Source organism: Thrips palmi, unplaced genomic scaffold (assembly GCF_012932325.1).
Source record: "Thrips palmi isolate BJ-2018 unplaced genomic scaffold, TpBJ-2018v1 HiC_scaffold_12, whole genome shotgun sequence".
Taxonomy (NCBI): Eukaryota; Metazoa; Arthropoda; class Insecta; order Thysanoptera; family Thripidae; genus Thrips; species Thrips palmi.
Window position 1 is genome coordinate 9,920,520 of NW_023144623.1, and position 22,748 is coordinate 9,943,267.

Genomic DNA, 22,748 nt, shown 5'->3' on the forward strand with positions numbered 1-22,748 from the left:
ATCCTCTCGCGACTTCCCGAGTAGGGTTGCTGGGACCGGGGAAAGTCCAGGACGCTGAGTACTAAACGTGGTTTATTTTCAAAAAAATACATAGAACTAATTTATTTGTCGGAGTCCGTCGATCGTGATCTCATCGGGCCGATTTCTTGTCGGTGGCGACTTGGTTGGTCGCGGTGCTGGGCCGTTGCGTGTCCGCGTCCTTGTCGCGGTGCTGCCCCTTCTTGGCGAGGTCCTCCCACAGGTTGACGGGCAGGGCGGCGATGGCCTCGGAGAAGCCGCGCGCCACCAGGCGGTCGATCTCCTGGGCGAACTGCGGCTTCACCTCGCGGATGATGTCATGCGCGTTCTCGTTCAGGAACGTGTTGACCGTCTCACCTGCGGGCAAAGGACAAAACGTGTAGGGGTCGAGTTTGATTTTTCATTCGCTGTCGCCGGTTAAGGGCGGGCCCTACTGCCTCAGCATTCGAGTGCCGCGTGAACAGGTAGGGCACCGCGGGGCGGGGAGGGCGGGGCGCGGCGCGCTGGCGACATGGCGTCCACGCCGCGAAGCGCATTTGCAAGCCGCGCGAGACACGCAGCGATTTTGCCGTTTTATGCTGCGCTGCGAAGCGCGAAGCATCGCGAAGTGCTGAGCGGTCGCGGCAGAGCGGCACCGCGCCAAAACGCCAAAACGCGGCGACGGCAAGGGGCCGAGCCTAAGCACCGCCAGGGCACCGCCATGGTGCCTTTGGCGCGCTTTGGCGGCCTTTGGCGGTCACCAGAAGTGAACCCAACCCCATCTCGTCACGGGCTGCGCCTTGGCTGCGCGCGCGTTTGCTGTGTCCACCCTGCTGCACCGCGCCCGCCGCGCCGCGTGCGTTCGCCTCCCCGTCGGCCTGCCCACCCGGCCGGCGGGCCTATCTCGCGGGTAAATCACGCATCGGCTCACAAATAAAGCGTCGGCGCGGGAAATTATGCGCGCCGTTTCGGGTGTCGGGCAGAGCTGGCAGAGCCGGGCAGAGCAGCGCGTCGTCGGGGTCGCCTGGCCCTGTCGCCGCCGCGGACGGTCCCAGCGCCTTCCCCTTATCAGGGCCTCTAATCAGTCCGAACGGCGAGGCCCTAGTCCGCCTGCCGCCCCCCGCCTCCTGGCTGCCTGGCCCGGCAGCACGGCGTCAGCGGCAGGACACTACGTGCGGGAGTACGGCACACCGTGGGACACCTGGGGCGCCGCCGCCGTGTCCTCCCCGATGAAATCACACGCAGGGAGCGGCCCGGCCTGGTTGGCCCGGTGCACTCCTGGAAATGTCCCCTCCCCCACCTTCCGTCTCCAGACCGGAAAAGGAGCGGCGGCGACGTCCTGCACAGTGTCCTGCGGGGCGACCGCGCGACCGCGGCCTGGGCGTCGTGGCGTTGTCGCGCGGGGAAGCGTGCGAAGCGCGCGAGGGGTTACTCTAGTACAACTCCCTGGCTGAATGGGATTCGCAGCCGTCGGCCGCGAAGGGCGCCGTCATACGGTGCATCACGCACCTGCGTCGGCCTCGTCGGCCTCGTCGGCGGAGGCGCGGAAAGGAGGGCGCGGCCGGGACGCACGTGTGCGCGGCGCGTCTAGGGACCTAGGGGGACCTGGGGGGACCTAGACCGAGTAGGCCTGCTTGACAACAAGGGGGAGGGGAGGGGGCAAGACCGGCAAGACGCGGGAACGGGAATGGCGCGAGGCGGTCCCGCCATGCCCGCCGTGCCCGCCACGCAGCAGGCCGATTCCGAACAGTGCTTTTCCTTCTCTCCCTCGCACCGTTTGGGCGTGCCGTTGGGGTGCGAGGGAGACAGAGCGACGACTCGCTGTTCCGAATCGGCCCGCGCGGCGCTACGGCCCTACCAGGCCCTACGCGCGCCAAGCTCGTCTCCCGCGCGACGCCGGGAGCGCTGAGCCCGTAGGAGCCCGCGGCTTGGCGCGGGGGCGCGGGCTACGCGCGTGTGGGCCGGGACCGCGGGGCGGGAAACCCGGCTCGCGCCACGCCGCGCCACGCAGCGCCACGACGGCCGCCTCTGCCGCTCGCCGTCGACAAGGTGCCGCACTCGGTGCCGCATGACGGCATGACGCATTACGTGTACGTGGCGGCGTGGCGGAGCCCCTCTAGCCCTAGCCCGCCCTGTCGCCGGCCCGCCAGCCGTGCACCGCACACCGCGCACGACTCATACACGACAAGCTCGACAAGCTGGTGCGAATGGGGCGGAGGGGGAGGGAGGACTCGACGGGGCTAGACGGGGCTCGTCCGCCGGCCGGAGCACCTGAGACCGGGGCACCTCGGGCACCTGCTCGACAGCCGAAACTATTATTCGAAATTAATGCAGATTTTACGAGTCAACGCACCGTGTGAATCGGCTGGAGTCGGCAATGAAAACAAACGGTCGGTAGCTCTGGGCTGGAAGGCACCCCGTGCGTGAAGATCGCTGCATTATACTCGCAATTAGTGAAAGAGTTTGGTGCGAGTGTGTCGGCGGTCAGCCTCGCGGCCCGCCCAACGGACTCGGCGCGAGGGAAAAATGTGGAATCGGGACGCCGGGACTCGAACCCACGGCAAGTGAACCGCGCCGAGTCCGTCACGCCTCCCCGGAAGACCGGAAGTGAACCTGGGGAGCGCGGATCGGCGGGTGGGTGCTCCTTGGGCCGCGGGACAGGAAACGCGGCGCGGTGTTGGTATTCGAACCTCCGGCCTCCGGCAAGGTGGCGTGGCGCGGACTCTCTCGATTAGCCGCGAAAATGACACGCCACTGCAGGCGAGCGACGCGCGCGCGACGCCGGTGGCTTTTATGACAGGTCCGCAGTCGGATTCAATTTCAGAATGCATCACGACGTGATGGGTGGCGGCGGAGAGTCGCGTCTCCTGTGTCGCCTCGCCCCGCCCCGCCACGACACGCCGCATCGCGGAAACGGCCACACTCTCGGAAATTATAAATAAATTTCATTTGGAAGCCGAGAAGTCATTGGAGGAGACAGTGTCGCCATGGAACCAGCAGGGCAAGCCATGGGCAAGCCATGGGGCTCCAAGCCCCGCTTTCTAATTAACGGGGTCACAGATAAGCGAGATGTCGGAACTCGGGACGGACTCGCACTCGGCCTCCGGGTCCTGCGCACTATCTCGGCGTGCCCCGCCCGCCGTTATCGCCACACCACGGACACCGAGACGGACACCCCCACACTATTTATCCCCGGTGTTGTCGCTCGCGCTGCTGCTTCGGAGCCCTGCGAACCCCAGCTAGGCGAGCAAGCCTGCAGACTGTCGCTGTCTCTCTCTCTCCCTTACGGGACGCCCCATGAGTGCGAGAGAGACAGGGCGGCACTCACCGAGGAACTCGTCGTTGTTGAACAGCTTCTCGAGGCGCAGCTGCACCTTGGTGATGTCGAAGTCGGTCTGCGTGTGCGAGAGGTGCAGGCAGCCCGGGTTGGCGGGCCCCTCCGTGTGCACCACCTCCAGCGTGTTGTACGAGTCGGCCTTCACGTCCTCTGCAACAGGGTCGTCCCGGTTAGCCGAGCGCGCTAGGGGGCGGTGCGGTGCGAGCCAGCACCTGGGTTCAACGCCCGCCGCGGGCCGAACTTACGGAAAACCGCCCAGAAGGGCCCGTTGCCCTTGATGGGGATGAGCAGCAGGTTGCCGAAGATGTTGTACTCGCCCGTGACGCGCAGCTTGGGGAACTGCAGCCCGATGGAGAATTTGTACTTCTCGGGGTTGGACCTGGAACCCGACGAATAGGGCGTTCATGTCCTGCTCCGGGAACAACGGCGGGGGCGTTCCCTCGCCGGCAAACGAAAACAAAAAACAACGCCCGGCCCGCGTGTCCCGTAATTGTTTTGCTCGACGCGACAGACAAACACGCCGCGTGACGCCAGGACGAAAGGGACGGCCCTTGCTGTTTGTCCGGGAAGTCCGCAGTCCGGCATCCTGGCCTCCACGCCCCTCGTCCAGACTGTCCAGACGGCCGCACACGCTTGGCGCTCGCAACCCCTAACGGGACGAGCTTTGTCACGGCGAGGAAAGGGCGCGGAAGAGAAAGAGAAAAGCCCTTATCTGCGTCCCCGCCATCGCGCCATCGCGCCATCGCGCGCCAGGCCAGGCCGGACGCCTCCGAAGAATGACAACACGACTGGCTGACTGGCGGACGAAAGGGCCTGCGCCCTTTAAGGCCCTTTTCGGACGCAGCCGGCCCTTTTGCGTCGAGTTGCAGACTTACTGGGGCTTACGGATTGTGTGTGCGTGTATTGACGGGCGCGCCGAGGGCTGGGCCGGAGGCCGGGCTTGTCTGCCAACCTACGCAACCTACTTTACGTAAGTGATGGTGTAGTTGGACAGCCCGGAGACTTTGAGGTCCTTGAACGTGGCGCGGATCCGGGTGTTCCCGCCGCCCTGGTTTAGGGAAATGCCCTTGATGGCCAGGGGCTCCAGCACGGGGATGTTCCACTCGGGGATGCCTGCAAGCAGTCGAGGGTTCGAGTACCACCGGGAGAGCGACCCAGAACCGTTAGTCGGGCTTTCGTTAGTGGACTCACCGTCTGGGAGGTAGGACCGCATGCTATTCAGGATGTGGTACAGACACTGGTCCAGCGAGTCTTGATCTTTGACGTTGCATTGCTTCAGTATGTCCTCTGGAAAAGGCAAAGGCTATCGCATGAGACGCGCGCGGTGGGCCAGCGAACCGCAGCGAACCACCGGCAGGGAATGCCAACGGCTCCAAAACAGCCGCCACGCTGAAAAAAGCGGGACGTGGTCGGGAGTCGAACCCGCAGCCCGCAGCCAGGGTCTCGGACTCACCGTAGAAAGGCGGCACGGGCCCGCCGTGGACGGTCCCGCAGGTGACCGCCAGGCAGAGCAGCGCGGCGGCGGCGCTCACGAGGGTCTTGGTGTCCATGGCGAGTCAGAAAGATACTGTGCGCGTGGGACGCGCTGCATGGGGTGGACGGGCCTAACTAAGTGCAGTGGTGTGCTCAATAATTGGGTCACGCACGACTAGAACGGCAGCATCAGCTTCTCGTCGACGTCGACGTGCACCCCCGCGGACTCGGGGCGGGGGCGGCCACCGTGCCTCCGTCCGTCGACCCCGCGCCTGGCTGGCTGGCTGCGTGTGGGGCGGCTTCGGCTGGCTTCGGCTTCGCAGTGTAGTCACTCGGACGTCTCCGCACCGCTCCCCCCTAACTCGCTTCGCGCATCGCCCGACTGGTAGGCAACCCATTCGACACGGAAGCACGTTTGGTTGCGGCGGGCCTCCCGGTGTGCGTGGTGCAAATAAGGCCGCCCCCACCCACTCCTTATTTGCAGGCCAGTCTCACCGCCGCGCAGCAAATCCCATTCCAGTTCGCTGCCGGTTTCTCGTTTCTCCCCTCCGCGTGTGAATGTGAATGAACCATCATCATACACGGGCAGCCGAATTTTTACATGTGGCGTTCGAAAGCTGATGCAATAGTAGCGGACCAATAATTTCTGTAAACATGGCGGAAAACGACGACTCGGTAATGTGCAATTCATATCGATAGAACTCTAACTGAGGCCCTTTTAAGGCCGGGAACGGGTTCCTTACCCAATGTGAAAGCATCACCTTGGTCCTTGGCGACCAACCTCCTAGCGATATTGGCCCGATTTCATCATTCTGGGCACCCCTATCGTCCTTTCTCGGGCTGGAATTTTGTTTGCGATGAAGCCAGAGCTCTAGATTTTGATCTACTACGCCCAGTCTAGTCGGTGATGTGCTTTCGGGTGGCGACCTATAACCTCACTCTCTCCAGATGGCTCCAGACAATCTCCAAGTAACATTACACAGTGCCAATTTATGGAAGTACTATGGGCATATACCTGAATTTGTACTGTTTCTGTACTCAGTGATTTTCTCTGTTCATGACACTCCTCCATTTCCATCATACTCGGTGGTTGCCATTATTTTGGTAATCCAAGCTGTTGCAACAATTGTCACTTCACTGATCCGTTGATCTTTTTTGTCTCATGAACAGGGTTTACTTTGTAAAGATCTTGTGATAGTTTTGTGCTATTTATAGTGTGATCAAAAATGATGCCCTGGTCATAGTTTTAGTTTAATACTGTGGGTCCCTTGATTAAAATATCTAATCCCAGCATAACTGACCTTAATTTTTTTTCATTTCAAAGGTATTTGATCCTAGCCTGCTGAAAAAGAAGAAAAAGAAGAAGACCACTTTTGATGTAGATGCAGCCATGGCAGAGGGATCTCCTACCGAAGCAGGTGACAACACTGACAAGGAGAACACAGAACCAGCTTCCTATGCCGACAATGTGGACTTGGATATGGATGGTATGCTTAGTTGCTTTTCCCTGTCATAGTTCGAAGTGTCAGTTACTGTGTTAATTTCTAATACCCTAATTTTCCTCAACAGATTTAGAAAGTTTCGGTAAAAAGAAGAAAAAGAAGAAGAAGCCATTCAATCTGGAAGAATTAGACAGTGCGTTACCATCAGATACAACTGTGGTGGAGCCAAGTGAACCTGCTCAGGAAGATGCTGTTGAAGTTCGTAACTTTTTCCTAACTTCTTACTTTGGCACGATTACCCGTATTGATAACATTTTTAAGTACGCCTGTTCTTTATTGTGCTATAGGATAGTTTTGACTATGATATGGACTTCAGCAAGACGAAAAAGAAAAAGAAGAAGAAGAAGGATATAGACGATTTAGTTGCTGAAGATGAGAAAGAAAAGGCTGAAGAAAAGGAAAATGGTATGTACAAGCTTATTTGTGTTCCCAAAACTCACTTTTAGAAACAGTGAAACAGCGATCTTTTTTTTGTATTGTCAAGAGATTCATCTTGCCATTTTTTCCTTAATCTCCTCTTACTTCATTATTTTATATGAAATGTTCTCATAAATTTAATTTGGAAATGAGAAAGCCTATGAAGCAATTTCTCTCTAAAATGATGTAACAGTTTTGTAATATTTTTCATGCTGCTTAGCTGTGGAAGGTATAAATGAGAGTGGTAAGTTAGGTGGAACAGAATTTTTCCTTTTGTAACTTGGTAACAATCGCTCTTCAGTCAGAAGCGGTCAGAAGCTGTTATTGTATGTTCCAAGTAGATTTTGAAAGCACTATTTACTTAGTTGGTTTTGACACATATTTGTGAATTTCCTCTGAATTCTGTGTTAGCACTTGTTTGCATAGAATTTAAGTTTTCTTTGTAATTAATTTTTAATTTTTTTTTTTTTTTTTAGAAAATGAGAACCAGACATGGGGTGGCTCAGATCGTGACTACACGTATGATGAGTTGCTGAAGCGTGTGTTTGAGATTATGCATGACAAGAACCCTGAAATGGCTGCAGGAAAGAAGCAGAAATTTGTTATGCGACCTCCCCAAGTTGTTCGAATTGGTACTAAGAAAACATCTTTTGCCAACTTTACAGAGATTTGTAAAACGTAAGTATTGCTTAATATAGCTTTGTTGATTTGAGGGAAGTGATTGTAGATGATTGTAGCTCACAATTTAAAAATTGCTTTACAGATTGCATCGACAACCGAAGCACTTGTTGGATTTCTTGTTAGCTGAATTGGGTACTAGTGGCTCTGTTGATGGAAATAGTCAACTGATTATCAAGGGTCGTTTCCAACAAAAACAAATAGAAAACGTTCTGAGACGTTATATTAAGGAATATGTTACATGTCACACTTGTCGATCACCGGATACCATTCTACAGAAGGATACCAGGCTTTTCTTCTTGCAGTGTGAAACTTGTGGATCCAGGTGCTCTGTTGCCTCTATCAAATCTGGTTTCCAGGTAATTTTCTGTTTGCATAGATTTAGGATGTTCTTTCTTCTTTCGTGAATTATGATTAATTTTAATTCTTTGTTTGCAGGCTGTCACTGGAAAGCGAGCTGCCATCCGAGCGAAAACAACTTGATGCTCTTATGTTGTTTCCAATTCCCCCTTCACTGTTTACATCTACATATGACCTGTCATATCTGGGTAAAAGTCCTTCATCACAATCCAGTGTTAAGTGGCTTTGTAAAAATCATAATTTATTTTGTTTGTCAGAACATAATAAGTCCTTTTTACACAAGTGTGGAAACTGTTGTTGTTGTTTGCGGATCTGGAGGATCAGTTGTGTTGGTTGGTTTTTTTTTCCACTTTTATTACTGTATGAACTTTATTGGTGAAAAAAAAAAAAGATCAAGAAGCCATCTCTGGGCAGAGATTCACATTTTGTATGACATTTTAAATGTAATTTTTGGTCATTTCAAACCAGTATTTGTATTTTCTACTTCAAAATTTGTGGAGGTTGGTGTTCAAATGACGAGAATTCTTTAAAATATATTCATGGTTCATAATTTGCCTTCAATTAATTTTTCCCTCTTTCCCTACCAAGCTTGAAATGCAGTGCTGCATGCACTGGATAGGATCCCATTCATCCTAGTTGTAGTAAATTCTGGCGAGTTTTTTTTTTTGCCTTCTGCCTGAATATTAGCGGAGGTGTCTGCCGCTGTATCAGAACCCATAACATTTAATGGGTGTGATGAAAGGAAAGAAATGAGTTCTGACCTGTTAAGTATCTAGTCATTTAATTTCATTAACATTACAAGAGAATTCTCACAGAGAATGTACATCAATATCACAGGTGGATAATAAAAGCAACAGTTGAAACTGTTATCAAAAAATAATGCTCACATTCAATCATGCAAACATAGATGGAAACCTTAAATTAAAACATTCATTGAACAACATTAAAACCATGAAACAGCAATGAGTTAATCAGCTGCAGTGTCAGAGGTATGCTGGAAGCAGGCATGGTCCCTTCAGCATATAATTTGAGGACTGAAGTTGTCTTCTCCAAAGGAAGAGTCTGATTCAAGACAACGATGAATCTTCTCTGGGGTTTTGTCATGCATGGCAGCATACCTTTTCTTGAGAACATTCATCAAAACTGTGTTGGGATCAGTGGCCGGAGGCGCTTGTCTGAGGGGTGTGCCACCAGGCGACCTGAAACAAATGAATAAATTTGTCAAATTTAACTCACAGTAACATATAGAAACAGCATTGTGATGGTGGACAAAAAGTACCTTTCGATGCGTCGGAGCTTCACTTTTCCCATGTCTTTTAATACATCTGCCATGTCAAATGGCATTTTCATACCAGGACGTTTAGGAGTGTTGGCATTCGCAGTCTGAGACTTGGTGATGACCAACTTGGGTGTGGAAAGGCTCATCATTGGGGGCAAAGGAGGTGGAGGAGGTGGGGGTGGGGGAGGAGGTGCTGGAGCAGATGGTGTAGATGAGGCCATTGGGGGAGGTTGAGGAATTCTTGGTGCCTCCCTGGTTTTGTCTAGAAAAGGACCAACAACATTATGAAATAATCGGAAATGTTGGAACAAGTAAGAAATATTAGAATGCTTACCTATTTGACACTGCGCAGCCATAATTCTTGACATTTGCTCCCTCAACTCTTGAAGTTCTCGTTCGAGATTGTCGATTTTCTGAGTCACCACTCCATCTTCTTTATTCTCTTCATTGGAACTGTTTTTATCATCAATACTTTCTGATACTGATCCAAACTCCAAAAGATCAGGCTTCACACTCATTTGAGAGGGGCTGAATTCACTGCAGAAGGTAAAAACAAACATGAATGGCAATCACAACAAAATTGTGAGAATTTGAAGAACAGAAAGGAAGGGGTGCTCACCATTTGCGGAAAATCAGTGTCTGTGCTGTCGTTTCAGGCACCTTTTCTTTGGCGTTGGACGCACCTTTGACATCATAAACATTACTTGGGTTCTTAACTATATTGAAAAATATCCTCGGTGCAGGCCTCAGAGGGAGCAAAACGCTAAGCATTCGCACCACACTCCTGTAGCGGCCGCATCTTCGAGACGTCTGGTCGCCCTGCCAAAGAAACGAAGAAGCCATGAATGAGTATGTTCACTATGAAACTTCTTAGACAGGAAATAAATTGACAGCTACGATGAGGACGAAGATATCGAAGGAAAACAAGATCACAAGGAAACATGGTCGTATTAACCCCAACAAAGCACCCGCACACATTGTCTCATGTCTTGAGACACACAGGTTTTCCAGGGACATGAGTCCGCCACAATCGCATTGGCCACAGAAGTGTACGTGAAGGCTACTTACCATGATGTTGAAATACATTTTGGGCCCTTTAAACTTTGCCAAATGACATTTTCCGTACAGTTTCCACAGGGACCGGCACTATTTGGCGCGACCAGAGTTTTGAATGAATAAACTCACTGCCTTGTTGCGTGTCGACCGTCTTTTCAGTTAACAGGGTGCTCACAACTTCAAAACAAAAATCATGCTCATAGGAACTTTGAAAAAATTCTAGGCACGCGTTGATGGGGAAAAATTAAAATTGCATTGATGTAAGAAATAATAAAGTTCTATTCAAAAGATGAAATTTGAAAGTCTGTTGAAACCAGAAAGTAATCTACTTGTTGCAGTGTTGGCTGCCAGCCACACGAGGGGTGAGGGGAAGGGTGAGGATGAGAGGGGAAGAGAGGTGTGTTTTGACCGAAAGTTCAACTTAGGTTATAGTTGTTTTCACATTTGTTGTTAAACAAGAGGGCTCTCTTCAGGCTTTAGTTCAAATTGTCTTAAAATGGTGAGTTGTCTTCTATCGCACAAGCCCAAATGATATCTGATGTGCGGTTGCTGTTCTTAAAATTTAAAAAGTCGTTAAATGATCTGCTGTGCCGGGTAGGAACCAGTCTATAGCTGTACTATTTTAATTTTATTTTGTATTTACAACAGCGGTTTTCGAAGAATGATTTTCCTTTTTCTTCTGTTTACACACGACTTTCCTTGATTTGGTGTCCTTGTTTCAGGTATTGCTTTTTGGCTGTCATTGATGTTGACATTCCGTTCTAACTTTTCCTATAACTTTTTTTGTTTCAGTTGTTCTACTCGTTCTTCAAGTCTTTAGTGGGGAAGGATGTTGTCGTGGAACTTAAAAATGACTTAAGGTACTATAATGGCCCTATTCTATCTTAGTAATTTTCAGTTGTGAATCATGTAGCCTGAAAAGTAATGTTTTCTTCCTTACAGCGTATGCGGAACCCTACATTCTGTTGACCAATACTTAAATATCAAGCTAACTGATATCAGTGTTACTGACCCCGATAAATATCCTCATATGGTATGCATTTTCATCACTTTCTATGTGGCCTTTTACTTTTCTCAGCAAACTGCGTATTAACCATGAATTTTTCTTTTCATTTCAGCTGTCAGTAAAGAATTGCTTCATTCGCGGCTCAGTAGTCAGATACGTTCAGTTACCTGCTGATGAAGTGGATACCCAGCTTTTACAAGATGCTGCTCGGAAAGAGGCTGCAGTACCAACTCGATAAGAAGAGACTACTCCCATTCTTCCTTTGCTTTATTTTTTTACCTGAATGAATTGTAATCCCATGTCATCTGGAATTATCAGATGGCAACAATCCAAAACTATTGATGTTCAGTTAGACACGAAGCAGTGATCTGTTCCTTTTGGTTCCTTTTCGTTTACTTGTATTTCATCAAGTGGTTAAATATTCCTAATGAAAGTTAAAAGCACTAAAAACTACTTGTTGGTTAACATATATGTGCTTTTCCTTCATCTTAGCCTTATCATTTTTTTACTTTTCTGTAAATTTCATTCTGTGTACCTGTTTGACTGTATTTTTGTTATAAGCAACTTGTGTTGTGTCTGTCATAGCACAGCTGTTCTGTCTTGTGTTTTGGGAGCTTAAAAACTCCCATCAAAAAATGTAGTGAGTTATGTTTAGTTGAAAAGTGAACTATTTGATTAATGACCACAGTTGTATGATTGAAAAAAACAAAATCTGAAATAAAAAAAAAAACATTGAAGAAAGTCTTTCAATTCATTCAATAACCTATTCACTTTGAAAGAGGGAATTGGTGTTAGGTGGGGTAATGAATTACATGAGGGAAGTTTCTGAAAGAGACATCAGAAAAGATGCTTTTTAATAACATTGTATCTATATATGAATTGTACAACAAAAATAAACACACAACATTGTGTTGTTACCCTTTACCACAATATCACTCAAATATATTAATACTGGTTCAGAAGACTAGAAAGAGGTGAATTTTTTTCTATGTTTATAGAAACAAGATGTTTCAGACAGGAAATCAATTACAATATTTCTAATTATGCAACAAATTTTACAAGTGGCTCCAGCTGGTCTTTCTTTGGCTAAGATAAATTCCATCTAGCTCTGAATAGATTGACATGGGAGCGACATTTCAAATGGTTGCATTTCTTGTCTTTAAACTCAAAAGTATGGCACAACATTATTTTTCCCTATAAATAAAATAAATTATAACGTACACCTGATTGCACTGTTGTGGCTTCTATTGCAAAAGAAATAACGTGCAGCACAAGTGCCCACTATTCCACCAATAAATTCCATTGAGAGTCAGGTCTGTCCCGACACTGGCCACTGCCTTGGCTCTTTTGTTGAAGAAGAAGCAAAGATTACTCAAGTACTGGAGCAGATTGAGGCCGGTGGGACTGGTAACACAGTAACACAGCACGATGGCCTCGGAGAGCCGAGCCACTCTTAGTAGGTAACTAACATTAGAAAGTCTCCGTTCGGGGAATGCAAAACCGCAGAAACTGGGGGACGGCCGGGACGGGACGCACTGCTGCCAGCCTCGGCCGCTCCGTCTCCGTCGCACTGCACTCACTAGCGTCACTAGCGTCTCTCCGAGAACGACGCGACAGCAGTGCCTCCCAGACCGTTTCTAGCCAGAGGCGCGACACGACACTGCCACTGAGTCTGGGCTGGAACACTGGAGCCACGGGGGGACACTGGGAGGGAAGGCCAGCGGCAACTGCGCGTTGCCGGCGGAGTGCGGACACCGGCGGACGACGAGACGACCCTCCGCGGCGCGGCGTCTGCGTGGGCAGCTACAAGGGGTGCAGGCCGTGCAGGCCGTGCAGGCCGTGCAGGCCCTGGACGGCCTGGACGAACTGCAGCGGGTTGCCGAGCTGCAGCAGCTGCATGGCGCCGATGGCGCGGTGCCGAGGGTCGCCGACGAGGCCGAGGGCGCTGCCGAGGGTGCCGAGCGCACCGGGGCCCGCAGCCACCGCAGCCGCCGCAGCCCGGGGTGGACCTCATTGCTCCGTGTTGAAGTACGAGTTCTGCATCAGGTACAGCTTGTCGATGGGGTTGACCTGCACGCCGCCGGGCGCGTGGCCGTGCGGGTGGCCGTGCGGGTGGCCGTGGCCGGGGTGCGGCGGCGGGTGGGCGGGTGCCATCTCCAGGTTGTGCAGCGACAGCGTGTCCGAGCCCGCCTCGTCCAGCGGCTCGAAGTTGGCACTGTCGTCCAGGGAGATGTCCGAGCTGCAGAAGCTCTCGCCGGAGTGGCCGGGGTAGGCGTCTGCAACAGGGCAAGGCCGGCGAGGCGCCGAGTTAGACTAGAGGCCTGAAGCACTTGAAACTCACACGCGCAGTGTCTAGCTCGCGTCCCGCCCCAGCGAAGGGAAGCACGACTCGCTTCGAGTGGCGGCGGCCGTCAATACTCCCCGCGGGGAGTGGCTTGGCGCGGGGTAGCGCCGCGTCCGAACAAACGTGGCCCCAATTAGCCCCTGCCTTTGTGTCTTTGTGCCTTTGTCCCTTTCCACCAAAGCGAGTCTACTGACCGTCGGGCGAGTAGGGCATGTTGGGGTTGAGCGGCTGCGCCGTGTGCGCGTAGGGGCCGGGGCCGTGGCCGGGGCCGTGGCCGGCGCCGTGCCCGAGCCCGGGGCCTGGGGGGCCGTGGCCGTCCGGGAGGCGGCCGAACTGACCTGCAGACACACAACAGCCGCATTGCGCATTACATCGGGCATGGGGTTGGCATCACCAACAGGGAAAAGGGAACAAGGACACAAGAGGTTACACCAGCAAAGGCGGTATTTGAACCGGGACCCGGAGCCGGCCGGCCGAGCCAGAGGGGAGGTCAGGAAGGTCCTCGCCGACGACGGACAGAACTCGCCAACAGCGTGCCGTCAACGACGACGGGGGAAAAACCGCGGCCCTGCACAGCGCGGCGGAGCGGAGGCACGGGCGCTTTCGTCGCGCTGTCTCCCTCGCACTCATGGGGGGTTGCACAGGGGTGCGAGAGAGACAGAGCGACGGCGTTCTCGTGAGGGTCCTATCGATCACGGAGCTCGGCAAGGCTGGGCAAGGCGCGGCGGTGCGGCGCGGTCCGCAAGGAGCAGCAGCTCCTCGGTCTCCTTGGCGCCGGCAACCAACGGGCACGCTGGCCTTTTCGCGCTCATGCAGGATCTGGCCCGACGTTCCGACGTGATCCCTGGCGGTAGGAACGGCATGGAACTCACTGTGGTCTCCCTGCGGCTCCTGCTTGATGCCCTTCTCCGCCTTGTCCTCCTTGTCGCCGCCACCCTTGTCGCCGCCGTCCTGCTTGGCCTTCCGCTGGATCTTCTTCATCTTGGCGCGCTGGTTCTGGAACCACACCTGCACCACCCGCACCGAGAGCCCCGTGTCCTTGGCCAGCGCCTCGCGGACCTGCGAGTAAGAGATCAAGAGTCAGGAAGAACAGTGGAGACGTCGCAAGGTTCTCCGGTACACTGCAACACGTCGGAGTGTCCGCCAACAGGGCGTGCCGCTTACCTTCCTGCAGGGCTTGGGGCTCACTTCGAACGAGGCCTTGAACTGGCGCCGCTGCGCCGACGTGAGGATGGTGCGGGGTCGCTTGGGGCCCCGCCGGCCGTCGCGTGGACGCGAGTTCTCGTCCAGCAGGTCCTCGTCTGGGCAGGGAGAGGCACACGTCAGTGTTTCCGGGACGGGGTGGAGTCCGCCGCCGACGGCGCCGCCGCGGTGCCGGCCGGGAGACTCACCGCTGGGGCTGGCCTGCTGCAGCAGGTACATCTCCTTCTCGAAGTCCGGCCGGCAGAACAGCTGGTTGGCGCGCAGTACGAACTGCTCGCCCTTCTGCAGGGGCTGCAGGCACGCCACGCACGAGAAGCAGTGCAGGTGGAACACGGCGTGCTGGGCGCGCATCACCAGCTCGTGCGGCAGCACCCGCTCCATGCAGCGCGCGCACTTGGCCGCGAACATCCTGCGGCAGGACGAGAACAAGGTCAGAACGAGTTTCAGACAAGCGGCCAATCGTCCAAGTCCCGGGCAAAACTATCGGGATGAACCTAATTTTGGTCGTTGAATGTGGCACTACTGCCCCGACATTAACGGTGTAGGCAACGCGGAATGCGGAATGCGCTGACCCTCATGTAAATATCGGGCCATCGTCGCCCTCTCCGTCTTATCATCAAGTCAGACGCCCCTCGCCCCTCTTTCCTCTTTTTCGCTTTAAATCATTTCTTTTTATTCCCTTTGGGCGCAGGCGGCGTCGCCGGCGGCCCGTTGCAGAGGAATTTGTCAAAGGGCGTCTGGGGGCGGGAGGAGGGGGGGGGGGGCGCTGGGGGCGGGCCCTGGCAGCTCCGCTGCCTTCGCATCGCGCGCTTGTGGGCCGACAGGGCCGACAGGGCCGACCCCAGGCCCCGGCCACGCCTGCACGATCTGGCCGACTTGCCGTTGCCGCGATGGCTGCGGACTCGCCGTTACGGCCAGCAGTCCAGCCACCCGAGCATCCGTTGTTCAGGAGTTAAAAGAAAAATCCCTTTCAAGTTAGAGGGAAAGGTTTTGGAAGACTGTTTGTTTTAAAAATGTGTATTGATTTACAACAGTATCACCGTAGAATGCTCGCCTGCCGCGCGGCCACAATGTTTGTCCGATTGATTGGGGTAGTACCTAACCTAACCTAACCTAACCTAACCTAACCTAACCTAATCTAACCTAAACCAATGCACGGCTCTGGGGTTGTTTCCTTACCGGTCGTAGTCCTGCTTGCAGTACAGCTTGCCGTCGCGGCAGTAGCACGAGTGGTGCAGCGTGGCGCCGCAGACGAGACAGGCCAGGCACGCCTCGTGCCAGGAGGACGCGCCGACGCGCATCAGGAAGCGGTCGTGGATGCGCCGGCCGCAGCCCTCGCACAGCGCGGGCTGGCCGTGCTGGCCCGTCTGGCCCAGCGGCAGCGCCGGCCCCAGCGACTGCGGCTGCCCCAGCGGCTGCCCCAGGGGCTGAGGCTGGCCCAGGCCGCGCGTCCCCGCCGTGCCGTTGTTCTCTGCGGGGGAAAGGAGAAAGAGAGAGAATTAGCGCGGGAAATGACCCATGCGCGTACACACTGGGCGCTCTATGGTAATGAAGAGCCCGTTAAAGAAAAAGGCTCTCCACCACCGTGACCTAACAGTAAACTCCACCCTGTAAAAAAAAGGAAAATTTAAAAATGTTCAGAATGTTACCCCCAGCGAAAAAGAAGAAAACAAGCAGTCAAATGCAGTCAAAACTGAAACAATTTGATTTATTTTGAAACAGCCTACGAGAGCAACAAAGAACCCCAATGAATTTCCGTTTCCCGCGCACGGCCGCACGGCCTCCGTGTCCGTTTCCGTTTTATTGCGCCTGTCGAGTGCCGAGTGGAGTGGCATTGTATTTCCGATGTGATTTTTATTGCGGGCCTACACGTGTGGCGTTGCGCGCCGCGGCCACGCGGACGCGCTTGCCGTGGGAGCAGCGGGGCGGCGGGTCGGCGCCCTATCGTATTATCTTATTTACCTTGTTGTAAGCGCGCGCATTATCGAAGTGATAACTTGTCGAAGCGCAAACATGGACCCCCGTGGCCTGGCGGGGCGGGGCGGGGCGGCGGGGCAGGGCGGCCAACTGCGGGGAAAGACGGGCCACGGCGTGTGGACCGTTCCGTCCTTCCAGGGTCTTCCAGGGAATCCGAACAGCGCTCTGTCTCTCTCGCACGCCGACGGGGCGCCGCACCGCGAGAGAGACAGAGCGACCCTGTTCGGAAACGGCTTTCCGGGGCCCCACGGCCTGCCCTCTTCATTATTTAGGCAACGGACGAATCCTGCCCCAGCGGCCCCAGCGCCCCACCCCTCCGCCATCTATTTACCGGGACCGGTCGGGACCGGCGTCCTCTTCCTTCTTTTCCTTTTCCGACAGACTGGAGACGCGCCGCCCGGATCAATAGGCAGGGCAGCCAGGGCAGCCAGCAGGGCAGCCGGGGGCGCGGCGACAGCGGGGCAAAATTTCGCCGCCAAGTTGGCAGCGGTTCGACGGGGGGGCTGTCCCGTCACTTTAAGAGGGTTCCCCGGGAAATATTTGGAAATTTTTCTTGAAACTCACAGCAAGCCTCAGTTCAAAAAAAAAAAAAAAAAAAAAAAAACACACACACACACAAAAACCCTAAAAATATTGAAAGGAAAATATGAATGAATGTGAAAGTTTGGTATTTCAGAATGCAAGTTTTCAACACTTGTTCATACGATTGGCGCCGGTGTCGCGGCCCCTCCCCCTTCTTCGGGGCCCCGCGGCGCCTTTGGGAGTCCCCACTGGCTCCCGCCGGTCCCCGCCACCTCTGCGCCCGCCGGGCCGCCGGGCCGCCTCTTGGCACCCGCGAGGAAACACTTGTCGCCCCCCATTCATTAGTCGGGGCGCTGAGATGCCGAGACGCCGCGACGCCGTGAGACGCCGCGAGACGCGGCCCCAGGGGCGTTCCACCGCCTCGCTGCCCCGCCACCATAAAGGCCGTAAAGCATTCAGCCCAATCGGTTTCTAACGAGGCGAGAGCAGCGAGAGCATAGCCCGGCGTAGCCGCATTCCCGAATGCGCAGGTCGAGCGCGAGGCAGGCGGAGGCACGAGGCGGTCCAGGGCGGCAGTGCGCCCGCGGAGCCAGGGATAGGCAACGCGCTGCACGGCGGAGCGCAGCGGCACGCCGCCTTGGCTACCCGGCAGGCGCTAGGCTCCAGCAGCTCCAGCAGCCGGCTCCAGCAGCGGCCGCCCTGTCTCTCTCGCACCCCTGCGGCACGCCTCGTGAGTGCGAGCGAGACCGACGGCACTTTCTTTCTTCTGTCCTGGTTGGTTGCCGCCAGACTATCGCATCGACCACAGCGGGCGCTGATTGGGCCGGCGTCGAACGCAGTGCACTGCAAGGCGGTGCAAGGCGGTGCCCTTGGCGCCGACTTGGCGCGCTCTTTCCCTGGGGATCGGAAAGCCGTTCCGACGGGCCGCCTCGCCTCGCCTCGCCGCCAGAGGGCGCACCTGGCGACGACGCGACGACCCGCCGATGAAATACACGGCGGCGGGGGCGGCGGCCGCGGGGAGAAAGAGAGAGAGAGAGAGAGAGAGAGAGACGGAGACGCCGAGAGCGAGAGAGAGAGAGGGAGAGAGGGGCGGACGCGGCGCTCCACCGCCTCGCAGTGCGTGCGTTCATATTTCACGCGAGACAGCGACGCAAAGGCGGGGCGGGGCGGGGCGGGGCGGGGCGTCTTGTACGCGCGCCGTTCCGTTCCACGCATTCCTCTTTTCCGCGAATCGATTCCCGCCGACAATTACTCCGCCGGAATGAATAACACGCCAGGCTGTCTCTCTCGGTGCGGCGCGGTGCGGGACAGACAGAGAGCGCTGTCGCCGAGCGCCCGCGGACGGCCGGGTAGGCAGCCCGGCGTGCGGCGGCGTCGACGGCTACCTGGCCTGTCTACCTGCCGGGCGCGCGGGACGATGGGCTGGGCGTACTACCCCCACCATGAATGCACCGGGGTACAGCCGGCGCGCGATGAACGCACCCCCGACGTGCGGCCCGCCGCGATGGCCGTACCCCTAGGTACACTTCGCCAAATGGTGCATTCAAGGCGAGACACCGGCACTGCCCGCGCCGCCCCGCGCTGCCCCGCGCCCTCTAGGAGGCAAGGCCAGGCAAGGCCAGGCAAGGCGTCGCCGACGAGCCGCCCCTCTAATCCACGACTGCGGCGGGAGGGGGAGGCTTTCCTCCGAGCGAACGGCGTTTCCTGCCAAGAGCTGTTCGCCGGGGGAGAAGGGGCGGGGGGCGGAGGGGGCAGTGGAACGTTTTCTGAATGCGGAGAGCGCAAAGGCTGCAGCGTTGGTGGATACCGCCCCGCCCCGCCCCGCCCCACCCCGCGAGCGGTTCTCGGAAAGGGGCGCCAAAAACCCTTCCCTTCCCCTTCCCCGGGCCGCCCCGCCCCCGCCGCCTCCCCGAGACCAAACGCACCACAACGTGCTGGGCAAGGCGATGAAGACAAGGCGGCGAAGAAGGAGGACAAGAAGACGGCGTTCGAGAGGGAGGCACACAGCGCGCACACAGCGCGCACACCGCCAGAAACCGAGGTGTTTCTTTTCGCATTCGACGGCGGGTGGTTGTGTGTGCGTGTGTGTTCGCGCCTCAAGTCACGCGTTATGCCCTTTGTTGGGAAACTCGCCCGATGATTTGGCGTGTGTGATGCATTGCTCGATAGGGAGGTGAAAGTAAACCACTTTCACGGAACGAAACACCAGCACCGCCAACATGGCACGCGCCAATCTTTGCCGCTGGTCTAGCAGTGCGGTTCGGAGTCCGTCGACTCATCCGCGTTTCTCACTTGACTCTCGTTTTGCTGTGCGTTGTTATTCGGGACGGGAGTCGGCGCTTCCAAGACACGTACCCTCCTTCCCTTTTTCTTTCGCTGTGTAGGGCGGACGCAGCCGGGCGGAGGCAGCAGGCGGGGCGGGGCGGGGCCCCGCTGAGACGTGACAAGGGCGAGGGAGGTGTTAGCACACAGAGGGGAGTGGCGTGGCGGTGGCGTAGCGTGGCGTAGCGCGGCGCCTGTGGCCTCCCCCCCCTCCCCCTCGCGGCTGGCGGCCCCGCGAGGCGAGGGCGAGACTCAGCATGGCGTCGGCGTCACGGCGCGGGCCCTATAGCGGTCCCCAAGGCGCGCGGTCCTACGCGGTCCCGCCCAGCCCACCGCCACCGCACCGCCACGGCCACCGCTTCGGTCGCTGCCATTCGGCTGCCCAGCGAAACGGACCCGGGTTCGACTGCCCGCCCCGGCCGCCGGAGTCGGGGTTTTCGCCGATCGTCGCGACGCATGCACGCCGAGGAGTGTCTTTGTCTTTTTAAGAAATTCAAAGTTTCAAGTTTGGCGCGGGAACGTCCCCGAAAGTCACTTTGCTGTCGCTCCTAGTGACGCGCATTTTCTTTTTCCTCCTTTCTTTCCGTATTTACGTGGAAATCCAATTTAACCATTTCCACGAGGGGCCTTGCGTCCGCTTGCGTCAACAGAGCCCTCGGCGCGGTGGAGTGGCGACTAGACACGCGCACACAGAAGTGGCCGATCACTTGTTGGGCACACAGCGATTGCGCTATCACGCACTCGTCGTCATTCCCTTTTCGTCCGTCTCTCTCGCACTCGCGGGGCGTCCGCTTGCGTCCGCTGCGGGGTGCGAGAGGGACGGAGCGATGGAAGCACACTGTTCGGAATGAGGCTGCAAATCGTGAGGCCGCGAGGCGTCACTTCCCTGCTCAAGGTGAGGAGCCGCTAAGTGAATGCCCCTTCGCTCCCTGGAGGGCTGTTTGCACCCTTCGGGCACGCTTCGGGCACGCTTCGGGCACGCTTCGGGCCCGCTTCGGGAGCGCGACACCTCGGCAGGAAAGGCCCCAGCTATTCTCGGCGGCCCCCCAGAAGGGCCGGATGTTGTTGCAGCTAAGGCCTGTCATAACGGTGGCACCCGCGCTGGAGAACGAAATGAGCGGAGGACAACAACAACAACAACACAACAACAACAACAACAACAACAACAACAAAGAGACTGGCGGCAGCGAGGCGGCGACACCTGACTCGGAGCCAAACGGCCAAACGGGCGTGGAAGTGTCCCATCGCCGCTGCAGCTCGCGCCGCCGCACCGCCGTGCCGCCGTTCTGTTGTTGCCGGCTACACTGCCACGCCACTTGCAAAGTGCAAAGCAGTGCAAAGCCCCCCTCGGTTCGGCCGCCACCCCGCCCCACCCCGCGCCTCCTCCAAAGCCGCCGCGATGCAGACGCCAAAGCCCAAAGCTTGGCGAGACCCGGCGAAGCCCGACGAAGCCCGGCGAAGCCTACTACAACTTTCATAATAGGAAAAGTTAGGATCAGTATGCAGTGCGTATATGCTGGCCGGCCAAGTCGAGGGATGCGGCCGTGCGGCCATGGTGCCCGCAGTGTAAACTTGTGCCGACCCTTTTTACGCGCGGCCCCCGCCCCTCCCCCCTCCCCCACTCCCGGCGAAAGGGCGGCCCTGGAATTTCCACGGCAGGAACAGTGCTTGTCTGCCGTTATTGCAGCAGCTTTTCGCGAGCAAGCAAGAAAAAGAGTCAAAAATATCAAACTGACAAAAATTGTGCTTTCTTTTGAAAAAACCAATGTAGGTGTTTTGCCCACATTTTTTTTTTTGGGGGGGGGGTCTGAGGGAGTCGAAAGTTGAGCGCCTGGCAGGTTTTGGTGTCGCCGGCCGGCACTGTGAGCGGCACGAGCTACTCCCTATTGAATCACGCCCCCCGGCCCGTAGGCCATGCCCGCCCTGGCCCGCCCCGGCCGGAAGTTTGAATCTTGGCGCGAGGCGCCGTGGCGCGCGGAAGCGGAAACAGCGACTCCTGTTTGCTTGTTTTGCAAAACTTTGCCTATGAATAAGACATGCCCATGCATTCAGGGCCTTTCTGGCTGCGCCTTGCTGCGGCCCGGCAGTTTGTTGTTTGACAGTGTGACGACGACAGGTGGAGGAGCAGGGGCTCTCCACTGGGTGCTTTGTTCAGGCTGCTTTCAATTTATTTCAAGGTGTTTTCATTTAAATTTTGGGTTTTTATAGAAACGGTGCCATGGCAAACTAACATTGATTGGTTATTTCGTTCTCTTAATCGAGTGCTTTAGTGCTGATTTTGAAACCACAAGGTCTCGTGTTCAGTAACGCCACCGGCATTTGCACTTGGTTTTCATATCGGTTCGAACAACATGCACCTTTCGGCCCTCAACCAGTTCCCACATGACATGACATGAAGAGGCCTCTTGGTCAGAAAAATCGCGGAATCTGTCTGAACTAAAAGAACGCATGCAAACTAGGAGGTACGCGGAAAAAAATTGGAATAAACTTATCAAACTAATACTGAATTTACTGAGGATGGCGAGACGAGGCTCATGTCTCCGACACTCTCTTCTTGTCAATTCAAAAGTAAGTGGGACCAAGGGATGACAAGAGAGCGCGCGCCGGCCGGCGCGGCGGAGCGCGGCGGAGTGGCGCGAGATTTGAACGCACGAGTCGGGCGACGGGGCGAGCGGCGAGGCCGGCGTCGCAAGCACACGAAGGAGAGCCTTCGTAAGGCAAGCCTTACCCGTCCGGCTGAGCGGGTGCGAGTCCGCGCCCATGGTGGTGTAGGTGACGCCGTTGTTGTTGGCGTTGTTGTTATTGTTGTTGGAGTCGTTGGCGGCGCAGGACGACGAGAAGTCCAGCAGCTTGCGGTCCACGGGCGAGCCGCACTCCTCCACCACCTCCTTCTTCATGTACATGATGGTGGCGCCGTCCACGTGCTGCGCGTGCTGCGCGTGCTGCTCCAGCACGTCGGCGTCGCGACCGTCGCGACGCTTGCGGCCGCGGCCCGGCGTCGTGGTCGTCGGCAGCCCCAGGGCTGACGGCGGGGGGACGTCCGTAGTGTGACGCGGTGACCGGCTGGTCACAGACGGAGTCACGGGCCGTGTCACATGCCAGTCAGGCTGACACGTCACGGGCCGGCTCGGCCATGCTCACTCACAACACTCGTTCACTTTGCCGACACTGTGCTGCCAGACGGCGCTGGCCTCGCCATCCCTGACAGGCCATCCCTCGCGAGCCTCTTCTCGGCACACTGTTGTCGGCACACTGTTCTCGGCACACTGTCGTCG

General features: G+C 56.0%; 5 protein-coding genes across 6 annotated transcripts; 2 read left to right on the forward strand and 3 right to left on the reverse strand.

The window, feature by feature from the left end:
* Window positions 1-54: 54 nt before the first annotated feature.
* LOC117640124 (circadian clock-controlled protein-like) lies at window positions 55-4,948 on the reverse strand. The gene is made up of 6 exons (XM_034376386.1): window positions 4,788-4,948; window positions 4,526-4,621; window positions 4,300-4,447; window positions 3,580-3,713; window positions 3,326-3,484; window positions 55-375 (listed from the first exon to the last, which is right to left on the reverse strand). Exons 1-6 carry the CDS (start codon window positions 4,882-4,884, stop codon window positions 131-133), a joined length of 879 nt encoding a protein of 292 aa, XP_034232277.1. The 5' UTR covers window positions 4,885-4,948; the 3' UTR covers window positions 55-130.
* Window positions 4,949-5,325: 377 nt separating this feature from the next.
* LOC117640123 (eukaryotic translation initiation factor 2 subunit 2) lies at window positions 5,326-8,314 on the forward strand. 2 transcript variants are annotated; one of them, XM_034376384.1, is made up of 7 exons: window positions 5,326-5,482; window positions 6,132-6,294; window positions 6,377-6,507; window positions 6,597-6,714; window positions 7,203-7,404; window positions 7,490-7,763; window positions 7,843-8,314. In XM_034376384.1, exons 1-7 carry the CDS (start codon window positions 5,462-5,464, stop codon window positions 7,885-7,887), a joined length of 954 nt encoding a protein of 317 aa, XP_034232275.1. In that variant the 5' UTR covers window positions 5,326-5,461; the 3' UTR covers window positions 7,888-8,314. The 2 variants fall into 2 exon arrangements, with proteins under 2 accessions (XP_034232275.1, XP_034232276.1); XM_034376385.1 differs by lacking the exon at window positions 5,326-5,482 and adding an exon at window positions 5,741-5,776.
* A 214-nt stretch (window positions 8,315-8,528) lies between these two features.
* Window positions 8,529-10,271, reverse strand: LOC117640125 (mitochondrial fission regulator 2-like). Its single transcript, XM_034376388.1, has 5 exons — window positions 10,112-10,271; window positions 9,663-9,862; window positions 9,378-9,580; window positions 9,044-9,305; window positions 8,529-8,963 (listed from the first exon to the last, which is right to left on the reverse strand). Exons 1-5 carry the CDS (start codon window positions 10,127-10,129, stop codon window positions 8,780-8,782), a joined length of 867 nt encoding a protein of 288 aa, XP_034232279.1. The 5' UTR covers window positions 10,130-10,271; the 3' UTR covers window positions 8,529-8,779.
* Window positions 10,272-10,440: 169 nt separating this feature from the next.
* Window positions 10,441-11,823, forward strand: LOC117640126 (U6 snRNA-associated Sm-like protein LSm2). The gene is made up of 4 exons (XM_034376389.1): window positions 10,441-10,598; window positions 10,892-10,959; window positions 11,042-11,132; window positions 11,218-11,823. The coding sequence occupies exons 1-4, from the start codon at window positions 10,596-10,598 to the stop codon at window positions 11,341-11,343; spliced, it is 288 nt and encodes a 95-aa protein (XP_034232280.1). The 5' UTR covers window positions 10,441-10,595; the 3' UTR covers window positions 11,344-11,823.
* A 1,292-nt stretch (window positions 11,824-13,115) lies between these two features.
* LOC117640092 (LIM/homeobox protein LMX-1.2) lies at window positions 13,116-22,393 on the reverse strand. The gene is made up of 7 exons (XM_034376326.1): window positions 22,202-22,393; window positions 15,832-16,123; window positions 14,841-15,061; window positions 14,614-14,750; window positions 14,322-14,508; window positions 13,644-13,787; window positions 13,116-13,381 (listed from the first exon to the last, which is right to left on the reverse strand). The coding sequence occupies exons 1-7, from the start codon at window positions 22,374-22,376 to the stop codon at window positions 13,116-13,118; spliced, it is 1,422 nt and encodes a 473-aa protein (XP_034232217.1). The 5' UTR covers window positions 22,377-22,393.
* Window positions 22,394-22,748: the final 355 nt, after the last annotated feature.

Bases quoted from the DNA above. Each gene is read 5' to 3' on its own strand.
- LOC117640124 (XM_034376386.1), bottom strand. From the start codon at position 4,884: ATGGACACCAAGACCCTCGTGAGCGCCGCCGCCGCGCTGCTCTGCCTG. The intron at 4,622-4,787 runs GTGAGTCCGAGA...TGCCTTTTCCAG, and splicing joins GCCCGTGCCGCCTTTCTACG to AGGACATACTGAAGCAATGC. The intron at 3,714-4,299 runs GTAGGTTGCGTA...GTCGGGTTCCAG, and splicing joins TACACCATCACTTACGTAAA to GTCCAACCCCGAGAAGTACA.
- LOC117640123 (XM_034376384.1), top strand. From the start codon at position 5,462: ATGGCGGAAAACGACGACTCG. The intron at 6,508-6,596 runs GTTCGTAACTTT...ATTGTGCTATAG, and splicing joins CTCAGGAAGATGCTGTTGAA to GATAGTTTTGACTATGATAT. The intron at 7,764-7,842 runs GTAATTTTCTGT...CTTTGTTTGCAG, and splicing joins CTATCAAATCTGGTTTCCAG to GCTGTCACTGGAAAGCGAGC.
- LOC117640125 (XM_034376388.1), bottom strand. The intron at 9,581-9,662 runs GTGAGCACCCCT...TACCTTCTGCAG, and splicing joins ACACTGATTTTCCGCAAATG to TGAATTCAGCCCCTCTCAAA. The intron at 9,306-9,377 runs GTAAGCATTCTA...GTCCTTTTCTAG, and splicing joins GGCTGCGCAGTGTCAAATAG to ACAAAACCAGGGAGGCACCA.
- LOC117640092 (XM_034376326.1), bottom strand. From the start codon at position 22,376: ATGTACATGAAGAAGGAGGTGGTGGAGGAGTGCGGCTCGCCCGTGGAC. The intron at 14,751-14,840 runs GTGAGTCTCCCG...CTCCCTGCCCAG, and splicing joins GCAGCAGGCCAGCCCCAGCG to ACGAGGACCTGCTGGACGAG. The intron at 14,509-14,613 runs GTAAGCGGCACG...TCTTACTCGCAG, and splicing joins GCCCCAAGCCCTGCAGGAAG to GTCCGCGAGGCGCTGGCCAA.
- LOC117640126 (XM_034376389.1), top strand. The intron at 10,960-11,041 runs GTACTATAATGG...TCTTCCTTACAG, and splicing joins GAACTTAAAAATGACTTAAG to CGTATGCGGAACCCTACATT. The intron at 11,133-11,217 runs GTATGCATTTTC...TTTTCATTTCAG, and splicing joins CCGATAAATATCCTCATATG to CTGTCAGTAAAGAATTGCTT.